Source organism: Leopardus geoffroyi, chromosome B1 (assembly GCF_018350155.1).
Source record: "Leopardus geoffroyi isolate Oge1 chromosome B1, O.geoffroyi_Oge1_pat1.0, whole genome shotgun sequence".
Lineage (NCBI taxonomy): Eukaryota > Metazoa > Chordata > Mammalia > Carnivora > Felidae > Leopardus > Leopardus geoffroyi.
This window is the reverse complement of record NC_059327.1, coordinates 65,209,155-65,226,288: the sequence shown is the minus strand read 5'-3', so window position 1 is coordinate 65,226,288 and position 17,134 is coordinate 65,209,155. Positions and strand designations below refer to the sequence as shown.

At 43.3% G+C, this 17,134-nt stretch overlaps 1 protein-coding gene and 1 long non-coding RNA gene across 3 annotated transcripts; both read left to right on the top strand.

The window, feature by feature from the left end:
* Positions 1–8,576: 8,576 nt before the first annotated feature.
* Positions 8,577–10,049, top strand: LOC123582865. The gene is made up of 2 exons (XR_006704628.1): positions 8,577–8,614; positions 9,655–10,049. It is a non-coding gene; the product is annotated as an uncharacterized LOC123582865 (long non-coding RNA).
* Positions 10,050–11,403: 1,354 nt separating this feature from the next.
* Positions 11,404–14,877, top strand: LOC123590708. Of its 2 annotated transcripts, none has more exons than XM_045464147.1 (2): positions 11,404–11,998; positions 13,808–14,877. In XM_045464147.1, exons 1-2 carry the CDS (start codon positions 11,449–11,451, stop codon positions 14,611–14,613), a joined length of 1,356 nt encoding a protein of 451 aa, XP_045320103.1. In that variant the 5' UTR covers positions 11,404–11,448; the 3' UTR covers positions 14,614–14,877. The 2 variants fall into 2 exon arrangements, with proteins under 2 accessions (XP_045320103.1, XP_045320107.1); XM_045464151.1 differs by lacking the exon at positions 13,808–14,877 and adding an exon at positions 12,845–13,683.
* The last annotated feature ends 2,257 nt before the right edge of the window (positions 14,878–17,134 follow it).

Genomic DNA, 17,134 nt, shown 5'->3' with positions numbered 1-17,134 from the left:
AGGATAAGGAACCTCTATGTCCTTATGTGCCTTTTGAAGTAAATAAAGGTAAGTATGTTTTCTAATAGAAAACAAAGCTTTTCTTATCAGTAAAATAGAGAAATAAGATGATAAAGTATAACTAAAATTTAACAGTGTTAATGGCTTTATTTATGCAGCATTTTTCTTTAACTTACTTGATTATAAGAATAATTTGGGGCTCTCATTCAAAATGCATCTTCCCAAACCCCTCCATCTTTCAGATTCTGGAAATCGGCCTAGAAATATGTATTTTTAGTAAATAACCCTAATCATGGGGGATTTGGGGAAAATGCTTCACTAAGGAACAAATAAGCTTGAAAACTTAGTTCAAATATGAACTAAACTAAGCTGAAGTCCTGTACCACTCACGTAATGGAGACGCTGCACATGAGTACAATATGAACGTGGGCGTTACAAGTCAAGATTCTTAGGCAAAAGTCTAGGGATAGAGGAGCGGTACTGAAATTGTTTACTTTCCCACTTTTTTTTTTTTTTTTTGATGTTTATTTTTGAGAGAGAGACAGAGACAGAGTGTGAGCAGAGGAGGGGCAGAAAGAGAGGTAGACACAGAATCCAAAGCAGGGGCTCTGTAGCTGTCAGCATGGAGACCAACGTGGGGCTCAAACTCACGGACCATAAGATCATGACCTGAGAGAAGTTGGAGGCTTAACCGACTGAGCCATCCAGGCGCCCCTACTTTCCCACTTCTTAAAGCAGATCTCAATTTAACTGCGTGATAGAATCAATTGAGAGTAACACAGACCAATTAAATCGGAATTTTGGGAGGTGAAACCTAGGCATCAGAAGTCTTGAGAGCTCCCCATACGATTCTAACAGGCAGTCAATGTTGACACCTTCTGTCTTAAAGATTAAGATGTTATGAGCTGCGCAACTCAGTGAAGTTCAGCTTCAATGTCTGACCTCATACAGATTGAGGAAAGCTAGGAAACTTCACTTTGATCTTTGGGTCACTACACAAACCTGTCAACCCCACGGTTAGAAGCATGAATTTCAGTCAGCACATTTCTTCCATATTGATTTTTTATCTAGAAGTCTTTCTAAAATCTATTATTAATTCAAGTATTTTTTTCTCTGTATAATTTTGGGTTTTCTTTGTAACTAAGTAAATTATCTGCAAATAATGAGAGTATAGTCACTTCCTTTCAAATATTTATTCTTTTGCTTTTCTTGATTACTGACATAGCTATGACCTTCCAGATCAATACTGTCTGGAAACAGTGATATTAAGTATGCTCACTTAGTTCCTGATTTTAAAGGGATCACTTATGATGTTTTCATATTAAGATTAATGCTAGCTGTAGGTTTTTGGTAGAATCACTTTAGCAAATTAAAGAAATGCCCTTTTATTCTAATTTGCCAAGAAACTGTAATTATCTACTGAGAGCTTACATTTACATACTCTTTATATCCATTGCATCATTGTTTTCCATTTCTTTAGTTTTTTGCATTTCCTCTCATTTTCCACATCATTTGAGTTTGTTTTTTTCTAATTTTCCTAACTAGTTCAATTGGAATTTTAGTTCATTAAATTTTGGTCTTTCTATTTATTTATTGTAAACATACATGGCTACCACATTTCCTTAATAAAATAAAATCTCACATGTTTTTATATTAATATTTTCCTTTTCACTTAGTTAAAATTATCCAACCCATTAATTATTTGAAAGTGGGCCTAAAAAAGTCAAAGATATTTTTAGTTTTTCTTTCTTTTTTTGAGTTTTAATTTTCATTAAGAAAAATTTAAAACATATAATAAGGAAAGAAATAGTGAACCCCTATGTATCCATTACTGAACTTAAACAACAAATAATTTATGGTCCATTAAAATTTAATCTACATATACCCAAACACTTTCTCCCCACCTAAAGATTATTTTAAAGCAAGCACACACATCATATCTATTCATCTGTAAATGCTTCAGTACATGTCTCTAAAAGGTAAAAATATATATTTTCTTTAAATATAAACATAACGCACTATCGCAACTAAAGTAAAATTTAGCAATAATCACCTAACATTATCAAATATTTGATCACTATTCACATTTCCCTGATTTTATATTTTTACACTTGATTTGTTCAATTCGTAATCAAAACAAGACCCATATTTTGCATGTGAATAACATGCTAATTAAGTCTGTTTTAATCTGAAGGTTCTACTTCTCTTAAAAAAAAGAAAAACTTTTATTTTGTAGAATTTACCATATTTTAGATTTTGAGAATTGCAAAAAAAAAAAAAATGCTAAGGTACCTGTTTTCTATGTTCCACATTTTCTGTACACTTTTAGATAGAAAAAATTCAAGTTCAATTCTTGGAAAGAATTCAGATGTTGTCAGCCTCTTTCTTCCAATATACATTTTTCTGGCAGTCTTCAACATAAAGGTATTGAAGATTATTGCCTAGGTTTACTATTTTGTATTTACAAACTGCTGACATTCTAATTCTATTAGTATTTCTGCATTTATTTTCTAAACAGCTAAAAAATAAGATTTTATTATTAAGAAATAAGGAGGGGCGCCTGGGTGGCTCAGTCGGTTGGGTGGCCGACTTCGGCTCAGGTCATGATCTCGCGGTCCGTGAGTTCGAGCCCCGCGTCAGGCTCTGTGCTGACAGCTCAGAGCCTGGAGCCTGTTTCAGATTCTGTGTCTCCCTCTCTCTGACCCTCCCCCGTTCATGCTTTGTCTCTCTCTGTCTCAAAAATAAATAAACGTTAAAAAAAGAAATAAGGAATACATGAATATTGGAGTAGTCACCTAGCACCCTGCAGAAAATACCATGTTATGCACCTGTAAACCTAACACAAATATAACTTTATTTCATTTTAATTTTTATAAAATCCTTCAAGTAATTGTTACTTAATTCTTCTAATAACCCTCTGGAGCAGAAAGACAAACAAACTTCTTCCTCTACTTTTTTGTTTGGCATACACATTACAAACCTCAGGCTAAGAAATTCTATGAGATACCTAAGATAATACTATTTTTAAAAGCAGAATTGCATAACCTTTCTCTAGGGATAGATGTAAAGAACACTAAATTAGTTTTCATAAAAGGTGAGATTTTTCTGATTTCTCCCTGTAATAATTTGATGACCTTAAGCCTCTCTGAGCCTCAATACTTGCAGCTAAAAATAAGCACTATAATTCTGAAGTTATGAACTGCAAATGAGAAAAATGCAAGAAAAATGCTATGACAACTCAGGAATAGCGAAACACATGCAGTAGAATGGTAGGATACATCCATCTGTTGTACATTATTGAAATAATCAATATATGTGAAATATTGCACACATATTTCCTAGAGTGTTGTTGGCAATTAATAAATATTTATCTAAAAACTGAAAATGTGAATATTTGTGATGGGTATGGTATTTTCTTTTTATTACTTCATTTTTCTTTCTGCATTTTGTTTTTTTAATGTTTATTTATTTATTTTGAAAGAGAGAGTACATGAGTGCATATGTGCACACACAGGGGAGGGGCAGAGAAAAAGAATCTCAAGCAGGTTCCGTACTATCAGCACAGACCCCGATACAGGGATGGATCCCAGGAACCATGAGATCATGACCTGAGCCAAAATCAAGGGTAGGATGTTTAACCAACTGAGCCACCCAGGTGCCCCATCTTCTGCATTTTCATGTACAAGAACTGGTTGGCCTCAGGTTTCCAATTGCCCCTGGGCTGTGGGTAGGTGCTGTTAAAGTAATTAAACAAGGAGGCCGTTAGATTGAGGTGGCTCTAATACTCTGGCAGCTTGGGTAAGGAAACCAAAACTTAAGCAGGGTCAATTCTGGTAAATGCCTCAAGGTTAAGAAATCAAAACTTTAGAACAAGCAATCACAAACAGCCAACAAGTCTTTCCCAAATAGGGCAGTCACTTAAGCTATAGCCAATCAAATAATCCCCTTGCTTTGCTTCAATGTCTGCTCTACAAAAACCTCTCCTTTAGGGGCACCTGGGTGGCTCATTCGGTTGAGTGGCCGAATTCAGCTCAGGACCTGATCTTATACTGTGTGGGTTCGAGCCCCACATGGGGTTCTTTGCTGTCAGGGTGGAGCTTGCTTCAGATCCTCTGCATTTCCCCTGCTCATGCTCATGCGTTCTCTCTCTCTCTCTCTCTCAAAAATAAATAAACATTAAAAAAAGGCATATCCTTTATATCCTGCTGGTAGAGAGCTCCTAATCATTTTCAAGTTGGCATCACCAGATTCAAATCAATGTTTTCAAATAAACTCTTCAAAATTTTAATGTACTTCAGTTTATCTTTGAACAGTGTAGAAATTCAGTTGGTTAAGATAACTAGAAAGCAAAGAAAAAAACACTTACAATTCAGCTTCTAAACTAAAAATAGTAATAAATTGAGAAATGCCAGGATTTCTCTAGAAGAATTCTGTAAATTTATTTAGCTCCCATTTTTACATATCAGCAGCCAGTCCAGGCCACTAGTCCATAGGGTTTCTCCCCTAGAATAGTTAGCATATCACTTCCTCTGACAACTGTTAGCCAATGAAGTTTATTATGCTAAGATGAAAAGGATCTTATGCAGAAAAGGTAGAAAACTTAAAATGCTCACCTTCTCTCTTAGAGAGGGTATGGGGAAATGTGTCCAGATGTATGTCCAGATCTTTTCAGATCAACATCCAAGGTGACAAACTATACTAGCTAAGTCTAAAACAATGGTTTTCAAAGCATGGTCCCTGCACTAACAGCATTTTAGTATTCACAATTTATAAGAATAAAGAAAAGAATATCCTGCATGTCTAATGAAGAGGGACATGAATATCAGCTGAAATCTATTTGAGGAGTATGTCAAAGTGGTTACTTTCACAGGAAAAAGTGGCCTGAGGCTGAGGGCTACAAGGTGAGTTGCCTATGCCAGGTCTGAGAACTAAAATCAGATTTCAGGGATTAAATAAAGCTTGCAAGAATCACACTAAGGTCTTATAGTGGGCTGGATAGTGTCCTCCAAACATGTATCTACTCTGATCTTTAGAATGTGATCTTATTTGGAAATTGGATGTTTGCACATGTAATTAGTTAAGATAAATAATAGATTAAGGTGGTGGTGTCTAAATCCAATGACTGGGTCTCTATAAGAAGGTCACGTGAAGAGACAAAAAGACATATAGAGGAGAGACCCATGTGAAGACAGGAGCATACTACAGTGATGCATCTACAAAACCAAGAAATGCCAAGGATTACTGGCCACCACCAGAAGCTAGGAAAGAGAGGCATGGGACAGTTTCTGCCTCAGAGCCTCTAAAAAACTTACCTGCCAGCACCTTGAGTTCTAACTTTCCAGCCCCCTGATCTATAAGAGAACAAATTCTTGTTTTAAGCTACCAGGCTTGTGGCAATTTGTTTTGGCTGCCCTAGGAAATCAATAACATATCTAGTCAAAGGAAGATGGAAAGATGACCAAGTAGGAGAAAAAACCACAATTTACCCCAGGCATACATTTCAGCAAGCAGGACATTCAGGAGAGACAAATTTTATATCAGTCAGCAATTCAAGGAGCTGCCCAGATCAGCTTTTCCTACACAAAAATGGGATACCACAGTCATATAATCCTGCCTATCCCCTACCACCTTGAGACTTCATAAGCTACCCCTCTTCTTCTTAAATCCATGCTCCATATTGGACTGAAGAAGGGAGAAGAGACAAATCTGAAAGACCAGCCATTAACTAAGGAATATTATGTGTTAAAAGAACAATAAAAACCTCAAATTACTGCATCCATCTCAGATTACAGACTTTCTGAAAATATTGTGATCAAAACAATCACCTCTTTCTGTTACTCCCCCATCTGCCTCCTCTCTTCCTCATCCTTGGAACAGAGGCCATCTAAAAGACCTATTCATCCTCTGTGGTTGAGAAAGAACCTGATCCTCTTGGAATTATCTCAGCTGTTTGGCAATGCTGAGGTAGCACCATTTGTCCAGGAAAGAGTGAAGAGTAGGGTCAGGTTTTAGTTAGGGTCATGGGGATGATTAGTAAAACATCATAAAAATGGCCCTGAGAACTGGATATTTTACTGGGGCTTCATATTCATAATTCCAATCCTTTTTTTTTTTTTTTGAGAGAGAGAGAGAGAGAAAGAGAGGGCACAAGTGAGAGAGGGACAGAGAAAGAGAGAGAGAAGTGGGGCTTACCCAAAGCAGGGCTCATGCTTACCAGAGGTGGGGCTCATGTACCTGAAGCAGGGGCTCAAACTCATGAACCATGAGATCATGACCTCGGCCAAAGTCAGATGCTTAACAACTGAGCCACCCAGGCACCCCATAATTTCTATTTTTAATTTATATATCAATTTATTATTTCTTTCCTTCAAATACTTAATTGAGCACTAAGTACCAGCTATTTTGTTCAGTGCTATAGTAAAGTAAAAACAAACAAAAAAGATAAGGTTTTTCCAGTATTTAATTGTGAAAATTTTCAAACAGGAAAAACTTAAAGAATTTTTCAGTGAGCATCAATATACTATCATCTAGTTTCTGTATGTAAGCATTTTACTATGTTTGCTTTATAACATATTGATCCATCCCTCCATTCATCCATCAATATTTTTTTTTGGTATGTTCAAAGTAAATTTCAGGCAACGGGAGACTTTTCCTAAATACTTCATCTTACATATCATTTACTAGAATTTCGCATTTGTTTGCAAATTTTCTTTACAGTTTAAACTTCTATATAATAAAATGCAAAAGCTTTGGGTGAACATTCACTGAGTTTTGACAAGTGCACAGATATGTAACCTGCCAACACTCTCAAGATATAACCCCCCAGCGTCTAGACCCCAAACTTCCTTCACTTTTCCATCCATTCTGTATCCACAGACCCAGAGACAAGCACTGTTTTTTTCTCACCTTAGAAAAATGTTGCCAATTCTAGGACCTCATGTAAATAGAATCATATATAAGGTATGTTTGTGTGTGAAAGATGTTTTCACTCTTTGTGTATTGAATCATGTTTTTATCTATAATTTCTTCCTTTTTATTGCTGAGTAGTATTCCAATATAAAAGTTCTTCCCAATTTGTTTATTTATTCTCTTATTAAGTAAGGGACACCTATTAAAGGGCACTAATTCAAACTGTTTTCAGTTTGAAGCTAATATAAATAAAGCTGCTATGGGGTGCCTGGGTGGCTCAGTTGGCTAAGAGTCCGACTCTTGATTTGGGCTCAGGTAATGATCTCACAGTTAGTGAGATCAAGCCCTAAGTGGGATTCTCTCTCCCTTCCCCTGTTCATGCCTGTGCACTCTCCATCTCTCTCTGTCTCTCAAATAAATAAGTAAACTTTAAATAAAGCTGCTACATATATTCTGTAAAAATCTTTTGGAGTATGCAGGTATATGTGCAGGCACACACACACATGCACACACTAACTAGACTATCATGACATTTGATCATATTTTTATGTGTGCATTTTTAGTTTTCAAAAATAAAATAATTAAAAGAGAGATAGATAAGCCATGATGATGGCTGTTTCTTTCTGTCACAAATATAAGGATGTGCTCACTCTAAAAAAAATGTTTTCAGCTTTGTGACTTTGCTGGAATTCTTCTGGAAACTTTCTGTATAGCTATAATTAACAATCTTATAATATTCAGTTATTTACAGGTGAAAGTTCTTTAAAAGACTCTGATAAGTCTGTGTTTTCAAGGTAGATAAAAATGAATACCGCAACATTTCTTTTTAATGTTTTTAAAATTTAAATACTTATTTTGAGAGAGAGAGAAAGGGAGAGAGAACACATATAAGTGGGAGAAAGGTAGAGAGAAGGAGAGACAGAATCCCAAGCAGGCTCTGTGCCATCAGCGCAGAGCCTGATGAGGGCCTCAAACTCAAAAACTGTGAGATTATGACCTGAACCAAGATCAAGAGTCAGACACTTAAGGGATTGCACCACCCAGGCACCCCTACCCCAACATTTCTCTCAGAAGCAGTCATGTCCAAAAAAAGTAAATACCAAATATCATGTATAAACCATGTGATCATACAACAGAAGCACTGAATGACCAGAGAAAGTAAGAAAAATTAATATACTTCCTAATTTGGAGGTTATAAAACCTTTCTGCCATTCCTAGCACAAAGCAATATCCATTATCTTTAAAGTATTATGCACATTATGTCTGAATAACATTTGCTCTTTCTTTTAATGTTTATTTATTTTTGAGACCAAGAGAGAGACAGAGCATGAGCAGGGGAGGGGCAGAGAGAGAGGGAGACACAGAATCTGAAGCAGGCTCCAGGCTCTGAGCTGTCACCACAGAGCCCAGCGTGGGGCTCGAACCCACTGAAAGGGCGGGCCTACGCCGGCTGGCTCCATCTTGTTCTGTGTCCTTCACCTAGACCACGCCTCCTCCCTTTGAGTGACCTCCTGCTCACCCATTCAAGCTTCCTGATCAAAACACGCCCAGCGACCTGCGTGGCAGGACTCTGACCCTTCCCCAGACAATCGGCCGAGGCCACGCCCCTTACCCAGCCAATCGGCTGCCCCTAGACCTCTATAAAACCTTTGTGCTTTTGAAACTCTCTCTCTCTCCCTGGTATCTCACCGCTGCGTCGGTGCAGGTAGGGGACTGAGCTCGAGCTAGCTCGAATAAAGGCTCTTTTGCTTTTGCATCGGACTCGGCTCCCTGGTGGTCTTTTGGGATCACGAATTCTGGGCATAACATTTGGGGGCTCATCCGGGATCCCCAAGACCCCCGAGAGACCCCCGACCCGGAGAGCCTGACTGGCCACAGTTAGTGTCTGTCCGTTTGTTCTGTCTTTTCTGTGTGAGCTCATTTCTGGAATTCTGGTAGTGCCCGATGCGGTCTAAGTGGACGCACTGGAGGACCACGGGCCGGGAGTTTCGGAAGACGTTCCGATTCTCCATTCTGGAGGGACGTGGAATCCCCTCAAAGGTCTGAGACGAGGCAGGTCGCTCCCGCTGGTCGGAGTGAGGCCGTCGTCTTTGGAGGGACGTGGAATCCCCTCATCGGTTTCGGAGGGACGTGGAATCCCCTCATCAGTTTTGGAGGGACGTGGAATCCCCTCAAAGGTCTAAGCTAGCTTGCAGTTTTGCTTCCATGGAATTGGAAGACTTTCTAGGGGCCCTCTGGTTGTCTGTTTTTGTGTTTCTCTGTTTTGTTCTGTGGACTTACTGGACGGACGTTATGGGACAGACTCAGACTACTCCTCTAAGTATTATGATTGATCACTTTAAGGATGTGAGGGGAAGAGCTAACAACCTCAGTGTGGAAGTCCGAAAGGGTCGGTTGCAGTTTTTTTTGTTCTAGCGAGTGGCCAACTTTCAATGTTGGATGGCCACCAGAGGGGACCTTCGACCTCCCTGCCATCTACCGAGTCAGGAGTATAATCTCTCGGTCTATGACGGGTCATCTTGATCAACTCCCTTACATTATCACTTGGCAGGACCTTGTAGAAGACCCACCCTCTTGGCTTAAGCCCTTCCTAGCCCCGCTCCCTCCGGAGCCAAAACCCATTCTTGCTTTGCAGGGGACAAAGAAGAAGAAAAGTCTTATCCAGCCTTCAGCACCCCTCTACCCTGTCTTACAGGGGGGTACTGAAGAAGAATTAATTTTTCCTCCCCCATATAACCCCTCTAGGATGCCGGAAGAACACCATCCTCCCCCTCCGGGGGAGGCAGACGCTGTTCCGAGAGCGGGAGGCGGAAACGCTCCAGTGGGAAGCCCGCCCTTTACCAGACAAAGGGCTCAGAGGGAGCAATCTGCCTCCACCGCCGACTCCACTCTTCTGCCCCTGCGAGCCACCGGACCCCCAGACGCGGAGGGGAATCAGCCCCATCACTATTGGCCTTTCGCCACTAGTGACCTCTACAATTGGAAAGCTCAGAATCCTAAGTTTTCCTAGAAACCGGCAGGGCTTATTGATTTATTAGACTCTGTTCTTTTTACCCATCAGCCCATGTGGGACGATTGCCAGCAGCTTTTGCAGGTCCTGTTCATGACTGAAGAAAGAGAAAGAATCCTCAATGAGGCCCGAAAACTAGTTCCGGGCGCAGACGGGAATCCCACCACCAACCAGGCTCAGATAGATGCCTTCTTCCCCTTAACTCGGCCCCAGTGGGATTTCAACACGGCAGAAGGTAAGGAGAGGCTCCAGGTCTACCGCCAGACTCTAATGGGGGGTCTCCGAATGGCTGCTAGAAAGCCAACCAATTTGGCCAAGGTAGGAAATGTACAACAGGGAAAAGATGAATCTCCGGCTGCCTTTTTAGAATGGATCATGGAGGCATTCCGTACCTATACCCCCATGGATCCAGAGGTTCCGGAAAGCAAGGCAGCTGTTATCCTGGCCTTTGTAAACCAATCGGCCATAGACATTAGGAGAAAATTACAGAAAATAGATAGACTAGGAGAAAAAAGTCTGCAGGACTTACTGGTGGTAGCCGAAAAGGTATATAATAACCGGGAGCCTCCTGAGGACAAGCAGGCTCGCGCCATGGCGGATGCCAGCAGTAAGCAGACTCGAGACCTGGCCAGAATACTACTAGCTGCCACTGCTGACTTCCCCAAGGAATGAGACCGCCATCTCCAGCAGCTGGCAGACGACGCAAGAAAAGGTAAAGGAACTACCAAGGGGGGGAAGCAGAGGCTGCAGAAGGATCAGTGTGCATACTGCAAGGAGATAGGGCATTGGGCCCGAGATTGTCCAAAAAGGGCCGGCAGGAAGGGAAGCAAGACTGATCGAGTAAAAGTCCTAGAGCTAGATGAACTAAGTGATTAGGGGAGTCGGGGTTCGGACCCTCTCCCCGAACCCAGGGTAACTCTTTTTTTTTTTTAATTTTTTTTTTCAACGTTTATTTATTTTTGGGACAGAGAGAGACAGAGCATGAACGGGGGAGGGGCAGAGAGAGAGGGAGACACAGAATCGGAAACAGGCTCCAGGCTCTGAGCCATCAGCCCAGAGCCCGACGCAGGGCTCGAACTCACGGACTGCGAGATCGTGACCTGGCTGAAGTCGGACGCTTAACCGACTGCGCCACCCAGGCGCCCCCCCAGGGTAACTCTTAAAGTGGAGGGGACCCCTATTGACTTCCTTGTCGACACCAGAGCACAACATTCGGTCCTCTGCACCCCACAAGGAAAACTAGCCAACAAGAAGTCCTGGGTACAAGGGGCAACTGGTATGAGCCAGTATTCCTGGACTACCCGAAGAACAGTAGATTTGGGAACGGGCCGGGTATCCCACTCCTTTATGGTAATACCAGAATGCCCCTACCTGCTGTTAGGATGGGACTTACCAAGATTGGAGCTCAGATAACTTTCAGACAAGGTCACCGATGGCAAGGGCCACCCCATCCAGGTACTGACCATGAAACTGGAGGATGAATACCTCCTCCACCAGGAGGCGCTCCCGAGAGAGGATAATATAGACAGATGGCTACAAGAATTCCCCTCGGTTTGGGCAGAGACGGGGGGGATGGGACTAGCTGCTCACAGGACCCCAGTCCTGGTAGAGCTCAAGCCAGGAGAGAGTCCGGTAAGATCAAACAATACCCCATGTCTCAGGAGGCCCGGAAGGGGATCCAGCCACACATCCGGAGACTACGAAGCCTAGGAGTACTAGTTCCTTGCCAGTCTGCCTGGAACACCCCCCTACTGCCGGTCAAAAAGCCTCACACAAACGACTATCGACCGGTACAAGACCTCCGGGAAGTAAATAAGAGGGTCGCGGACATACACCCAACTGTTCCCAACCCATATACTCTCTTGAGCTCCTTGGCACCCTCCAGGTTCTGGTATACTGTACTAGATTTAAAGGATGCCTTCTTCAGTCTGCCGCTGGCACCCCGGAGCCAACCCTTGTTCGCCTTTGAGTGGCATGATCCGGAGGAGGGCTACAGTGGGCAACTCACCTGGACACGGCTACCTCAGGGATTCAAAAATTCACCCACCATCTTCGACGAGGCACTACACGAGGACCTGGGTGAGTACAGAAGGGAGCACCCTGGCCACACCTTCCTACAGTACATAGATGACATCCTGATTGCTGCCGACACAGTCAAAGTCTGTGAGCAAGGGACCCAGGACCTGCTGGCTACCCTGGGGGCCTTGGGGTACCGGACATCCGCGAAGAAGGCTCAGATATGCAGGGAGAGGGTGAGTTACCTGGGATATATCCTGGAGGGCGGACAGCGGTGGTTATCAGATGCCAGAAAAGAAACTGTCCTAAAGATCCCTACTCCCACCTCCCGAAGAGAAGTGAGGGAATTCCTAGGATCAGCTGGCTACTGCCGCCTCTGGGTTCCAGGTTTTGCTGAGATTGCCAAGCCCCTATATGAAGCCACCAAAGAGGGGAAAACATTTAAATGGACTGAAAAAGAAGAAATTGCCTTTAATCAGTTAAAAAAGGCCCTCTTAAGTGCCCCAGCCCTGAGCCTACCAGACATTACGAAACCCTTCCACCTCTTTGTAGACGAACATAAGGGAATAGCAAAAGGGGTTCTAACTCAAGCCTTAGGCCCCTGGAACTGCCCAGTGGCTTACCTGTCTAAGAAACTAGACCCAGTGGCTGCCGGCTGGCTGCCATGCCTAAGAATTATTGCGGCGACAGCACTCCTAGTCAAGGATGCAGACAAACTGATCCTAGGACAGGAGATCTGGATCACGACCCCACACGCCATTGAAGGGGTCCTGAAACAGCCTCCGGATAGATGGATGAGCAATACACGTATGACTCATTACCAGAGCCTCCTACTCAACCCTCCACGAGTGCGGTTCCACCCCAGTGCAGCCCTCAATCCTGCAACCCTGCTGCCCGACCCTGACCTAGGTGCTCCACTACATGACTGTGCGGGAATCCTGGAACAAGTACATGGATTCCGGACGGACCTGACCGACCGGCCCCTCCCCAATGCCGAGGCTACTTGGTTCACTGATAGCAGCAGCTTTGTGCAAGATGGACACAGGTATGCGGGTGCAGCGGTGGTCACCGAAACGGACACTGTATGGGCGGAGGCTCTACCCTCCGGAACGTCAGCCCAGCGAGCAGAGCTCATAGCCCTCACCAAGGCGCTGATGCTGGGAGCTGGAAAACGGCTTAACATCTACACAGACAGCCGTTATGCATTTGCCACAGCTCATATTCATGGGGCAATTTATCAGGAGAGGGGGTTACTGACGGCAGAAGGACGGACTATAAAAAATAAGCAGGAGATACTTAACCTGCTTACGGCCTTATGGTTTCCTGCCAAGCTAGCCATTATCCACTGCCAAGGGCACCAAAAAGCTGATAACCCAGTAGCTAGAGGTAATCGAAAGGCTGACCAGGCAGCCAAGGCAGTAGCCCTTACTCCAGTCCCCACCATGACCATACAACTACCAGACCCAGGAGACCCAGTTTTACCAGACCAGCCCAAGTACTCCCAGGAGGAGTTACAGCGGATCAAGAAACTCCCCATGGCCCAGGAGATAAAGGGATGGTGGTATACACCTAACAAGGAGCTCGTGCTGCCAGACCAGCTCGGAGTCTCAATATTAGAGCACAAGCATCGGTCTACTCATATGGGGGCCTGAAAATTAAAAGACTTAATCTGACATGCCGGAATCAAGATTCACCAACAGGACACCAAAATAGAGCAAGTTGTATCTGCCTGCAAGACCTGCCAACTCACCAACGCGAGAGCCACATCAAATAAAAAAGGAACCAGGCTCAGAGGCACCAGACCGGGAGCCCAATGGGAAGTCAACTTCACTGAAGTCAAACCAGGAAAGTATGGTTATAAATATCTTTTAGTATTTACAGACACCTTCTCTGGCTGGGTGGAAGCATACCCAACCAAGCATGAAACGGCTCAGACGGTGGCTAAGAAGCTAGTAGAAGACATCGTACCCAGGTACGGTTTTCCTGCCATGGTAGGATCAGACAATGGACCAGCTTTTATCTCGCGGGTAACACAGGCAGTAGCCAAGGCGGTGGGGGCGAACTGGAAATTACATTGTGCTTATAGGCCCCAGAGCTCAGGACAGGTAGAAAGAATGAATAGAACCCTAAAAGAGACCCTTACCAAATTAACCATGGAGACTGGTGGGGACTGGGTGACTCTCCTACCGTACGCCCTTTACAGGGTTAGAAACGCTCCTTACACTCTGGGTTTTACTCCCTACAAGATCATGTTTGGCAGGCCACCCCCTATTATTCCCAGCCTTCGAGCTGAACTCATTGCTGAGTTTAAAGATCAAGAACTTTTTCTTTCCTTGAGAGGGCTCCAGAGGGCGCATAAGGACATTTGGCCGCGCCTCCGTGCCATCTACGAGGCTGGCCCGACCCCGACACCTCATCAGTACAGGCCGGGAGACTGGGTCTATGTCAAGAGGCACCACCGAGAGACCCTCGAGCCGCGCTGGAAGGGACCCTACATCGTGGTGCTGACAACCCCCACCGCTCTCAAAGTAGACAGCATGGCGACCTGGGTCCATCACACCCACGTTCGGCCAGCGGACCCCTCCTCGATCCGGAAGGACTTCGTCACGCGATGGGCCATCAGTCGGGACCAACACAACCCTCTCAAGCTCAAGCTACAGCGCATTCGACCCACCTAATATTGGTAACTCTGTCAACTCTGCTTGTCATTGCTCATGCTGCCGGGAGTCCCCACGCCCCCCAGAACATCGCCTGGCAGATCATAGACACCAGCTCGGGGACAATACTTAATCAGACCTCCCAGAGCCACCCCAGGGACACATGCTTCCCAGAACTTAGCGTAAAACCTCCAAACTCTGTTCCCCTTGTCACCATAAATGCAGCCGGTCCCATGATTGGGTCCGTAAGCTACATGACAAGGGGGGAATGAAAGGGCGGGCCTACACCGGCCAGCTCCATCTTGTTCTGTGTCCTTCACCTAGACCACGCCTCCTCCCTTTGAGTGACCTCCCGCTCACCCATTCAAGCTTCCTGATCAAAACACACCCAGCGACCTGCATGGCGGGACTCTGACCCTTCCCCAGCCAATCGGCCGAGGCCACGCCCCTTTCCCAGCCAATCGGCTGCCCCTAGACCCCTATAAAACCTTTGACCCTTCCCCAGCCAATCGGCCAAGGCCACGCCCCTTCCCCAGCCAATCGGCTGCCCCTAGACCTCTATAAAACCTTTGTGCTTTTGAAACTCTCTCTCTCTCCCTGGTATCTCACCGCTGCGTCGGTGCAGGTAGGGGACTGAGCTCGAGCTAGCTTGAATAAAGGCTCTTTTGCTTTTGCATCGGACTCGGCTCCCTGATGGTCTTTGGGGATCACGAATTCTGGGCATAATACCACCAGCCATGAAATCATGACCTGAGCCGAAGTCAGACGCTTAACAGACTGAGCCACTCAGGCGCCCCTGGATAACATTTGCTTTTACCTTGAGGTTCTGTACTCTTCCAGTGGCTTCCCTTTATAAAGACCAGTATGTTAAATATAAATTGTGAAACTTGAAACATATGGACTTATACCATATGGACAATGAATTTATTGCCTTCTTCATACCTTACGTGAATGTTTTATTCTAGAAAACATTTTATTGCTTGTACTTTCAGAACTTGTGCGGGGAGGTTTAATGCCTATTCACACCCAATTTTGCATACCATAGCCATTAAGAACCTGAGTAAACAAATCTGTCAAACCAAAATTAAACACACACCCACAGAGCAGACACTGAATTATTGAGGCTGACATCAAATCGACAATAGGAAAGGGAAAACATAATAGTTCCATCATGGAAAAAAATTAATTTTTGTTTCCAAACAGAATTATCCTCAGATATGTTCATTGTAGCAAGAGTCAATACAACAATTAAGAATTAGTATAACAAGACACTGATATTTTAGAAACTGTCCCAAAGATAATGTGTCTTATGTTTTCTATCAAAGTAAATGCCACCTTGGTATTCCTGGCATTCGTTTCTGATTAAATCCCATAAGTTGCAGAGGTACCACATATTCCCTGCCTATTCTAATTTTTAGCTGCTATTATGTTTTCAGCTCCACAAAGACCTTTCACTAACTCTATGGAGACCTGTGAGAGAGGCCTCTGAATTTTTTTTTTCTCCATCACTCTGGAGTAAGGCCACTTTGGGGTAGACTTTTGCAAATGTAAGTAAGAATTTTTCATAATATCTTTAAAATCAATCACTTGCCAGTGAGTGAAATATGTGTGGTACCACCTGTACAACTCCACCCTGACAGAGGTTAATGTTACTAAATACAGTGGTTTCCTGAGAGGGAAAGTGATGTATGTATGTATATATTTATCATAAATAAAACATGATGCAAGGCTGGCTGTATTAAAATTTGAATTGTGTTTTCCCAAGATGACTTAAGACTGCATTTTATCATCTTTCCAGTTTTATATCACTTTCAGGTGGCTAATATAGACTACTAGTTGCTGAGTTTCATGACCTCAATGTAAACCACTGTTTTTTTTTTTCCTTTAAATATTTATTTACTTTTAAGAGAGAGAGAGAGAGAAAGAAAGAGAGATTGGGGGGGGCGGGGCATGAGTGGGGAAGGGCAGAGAAAGAGAGGGAGACAGAGAATCCCAAGCAGACTCCTCACTGTCAGCCCAACTTGGGGCTGGAATTCATGAACCAGTGAGATCATAACCTGAGCCACCCAGGCACCCTTCAACATAAGATACTGTAATGAAAAAACAACCATAAAAATAATAAAAATAATCACTTTAAAAGACTATTTTACTCTTACCAGTTTTGATCACATTTTATAATATTTCATTCTCTTGGCTCCAAAAGCTCTCAAAGAAGCTTATTTTTTCAGAAGGAAATTTGTTTTTCCATCTAAAGAATATTTTTTATGAAAAGAACAGAAGGAGTATCTCAAACCCAGAAAAAAAGAAAACTATCTTAAAAAACTACCTAAAGGGCAATGCCAATCTGAAAATTTTGCCCAGGTTCCACATAACCTACTTGGAATTCTGTTCATACAAACAAACAAATAAACACGTCCAGACTAATTCCAAGAAACAAGATATTTGGCACAAAAGCTAATTCCCTAAAAATACACTCTAATAGAGATGGTTTTGGAGAAACTTCAAGGCCCTCTAACTTTCTCTTCCTTATTCTATCCAAAAC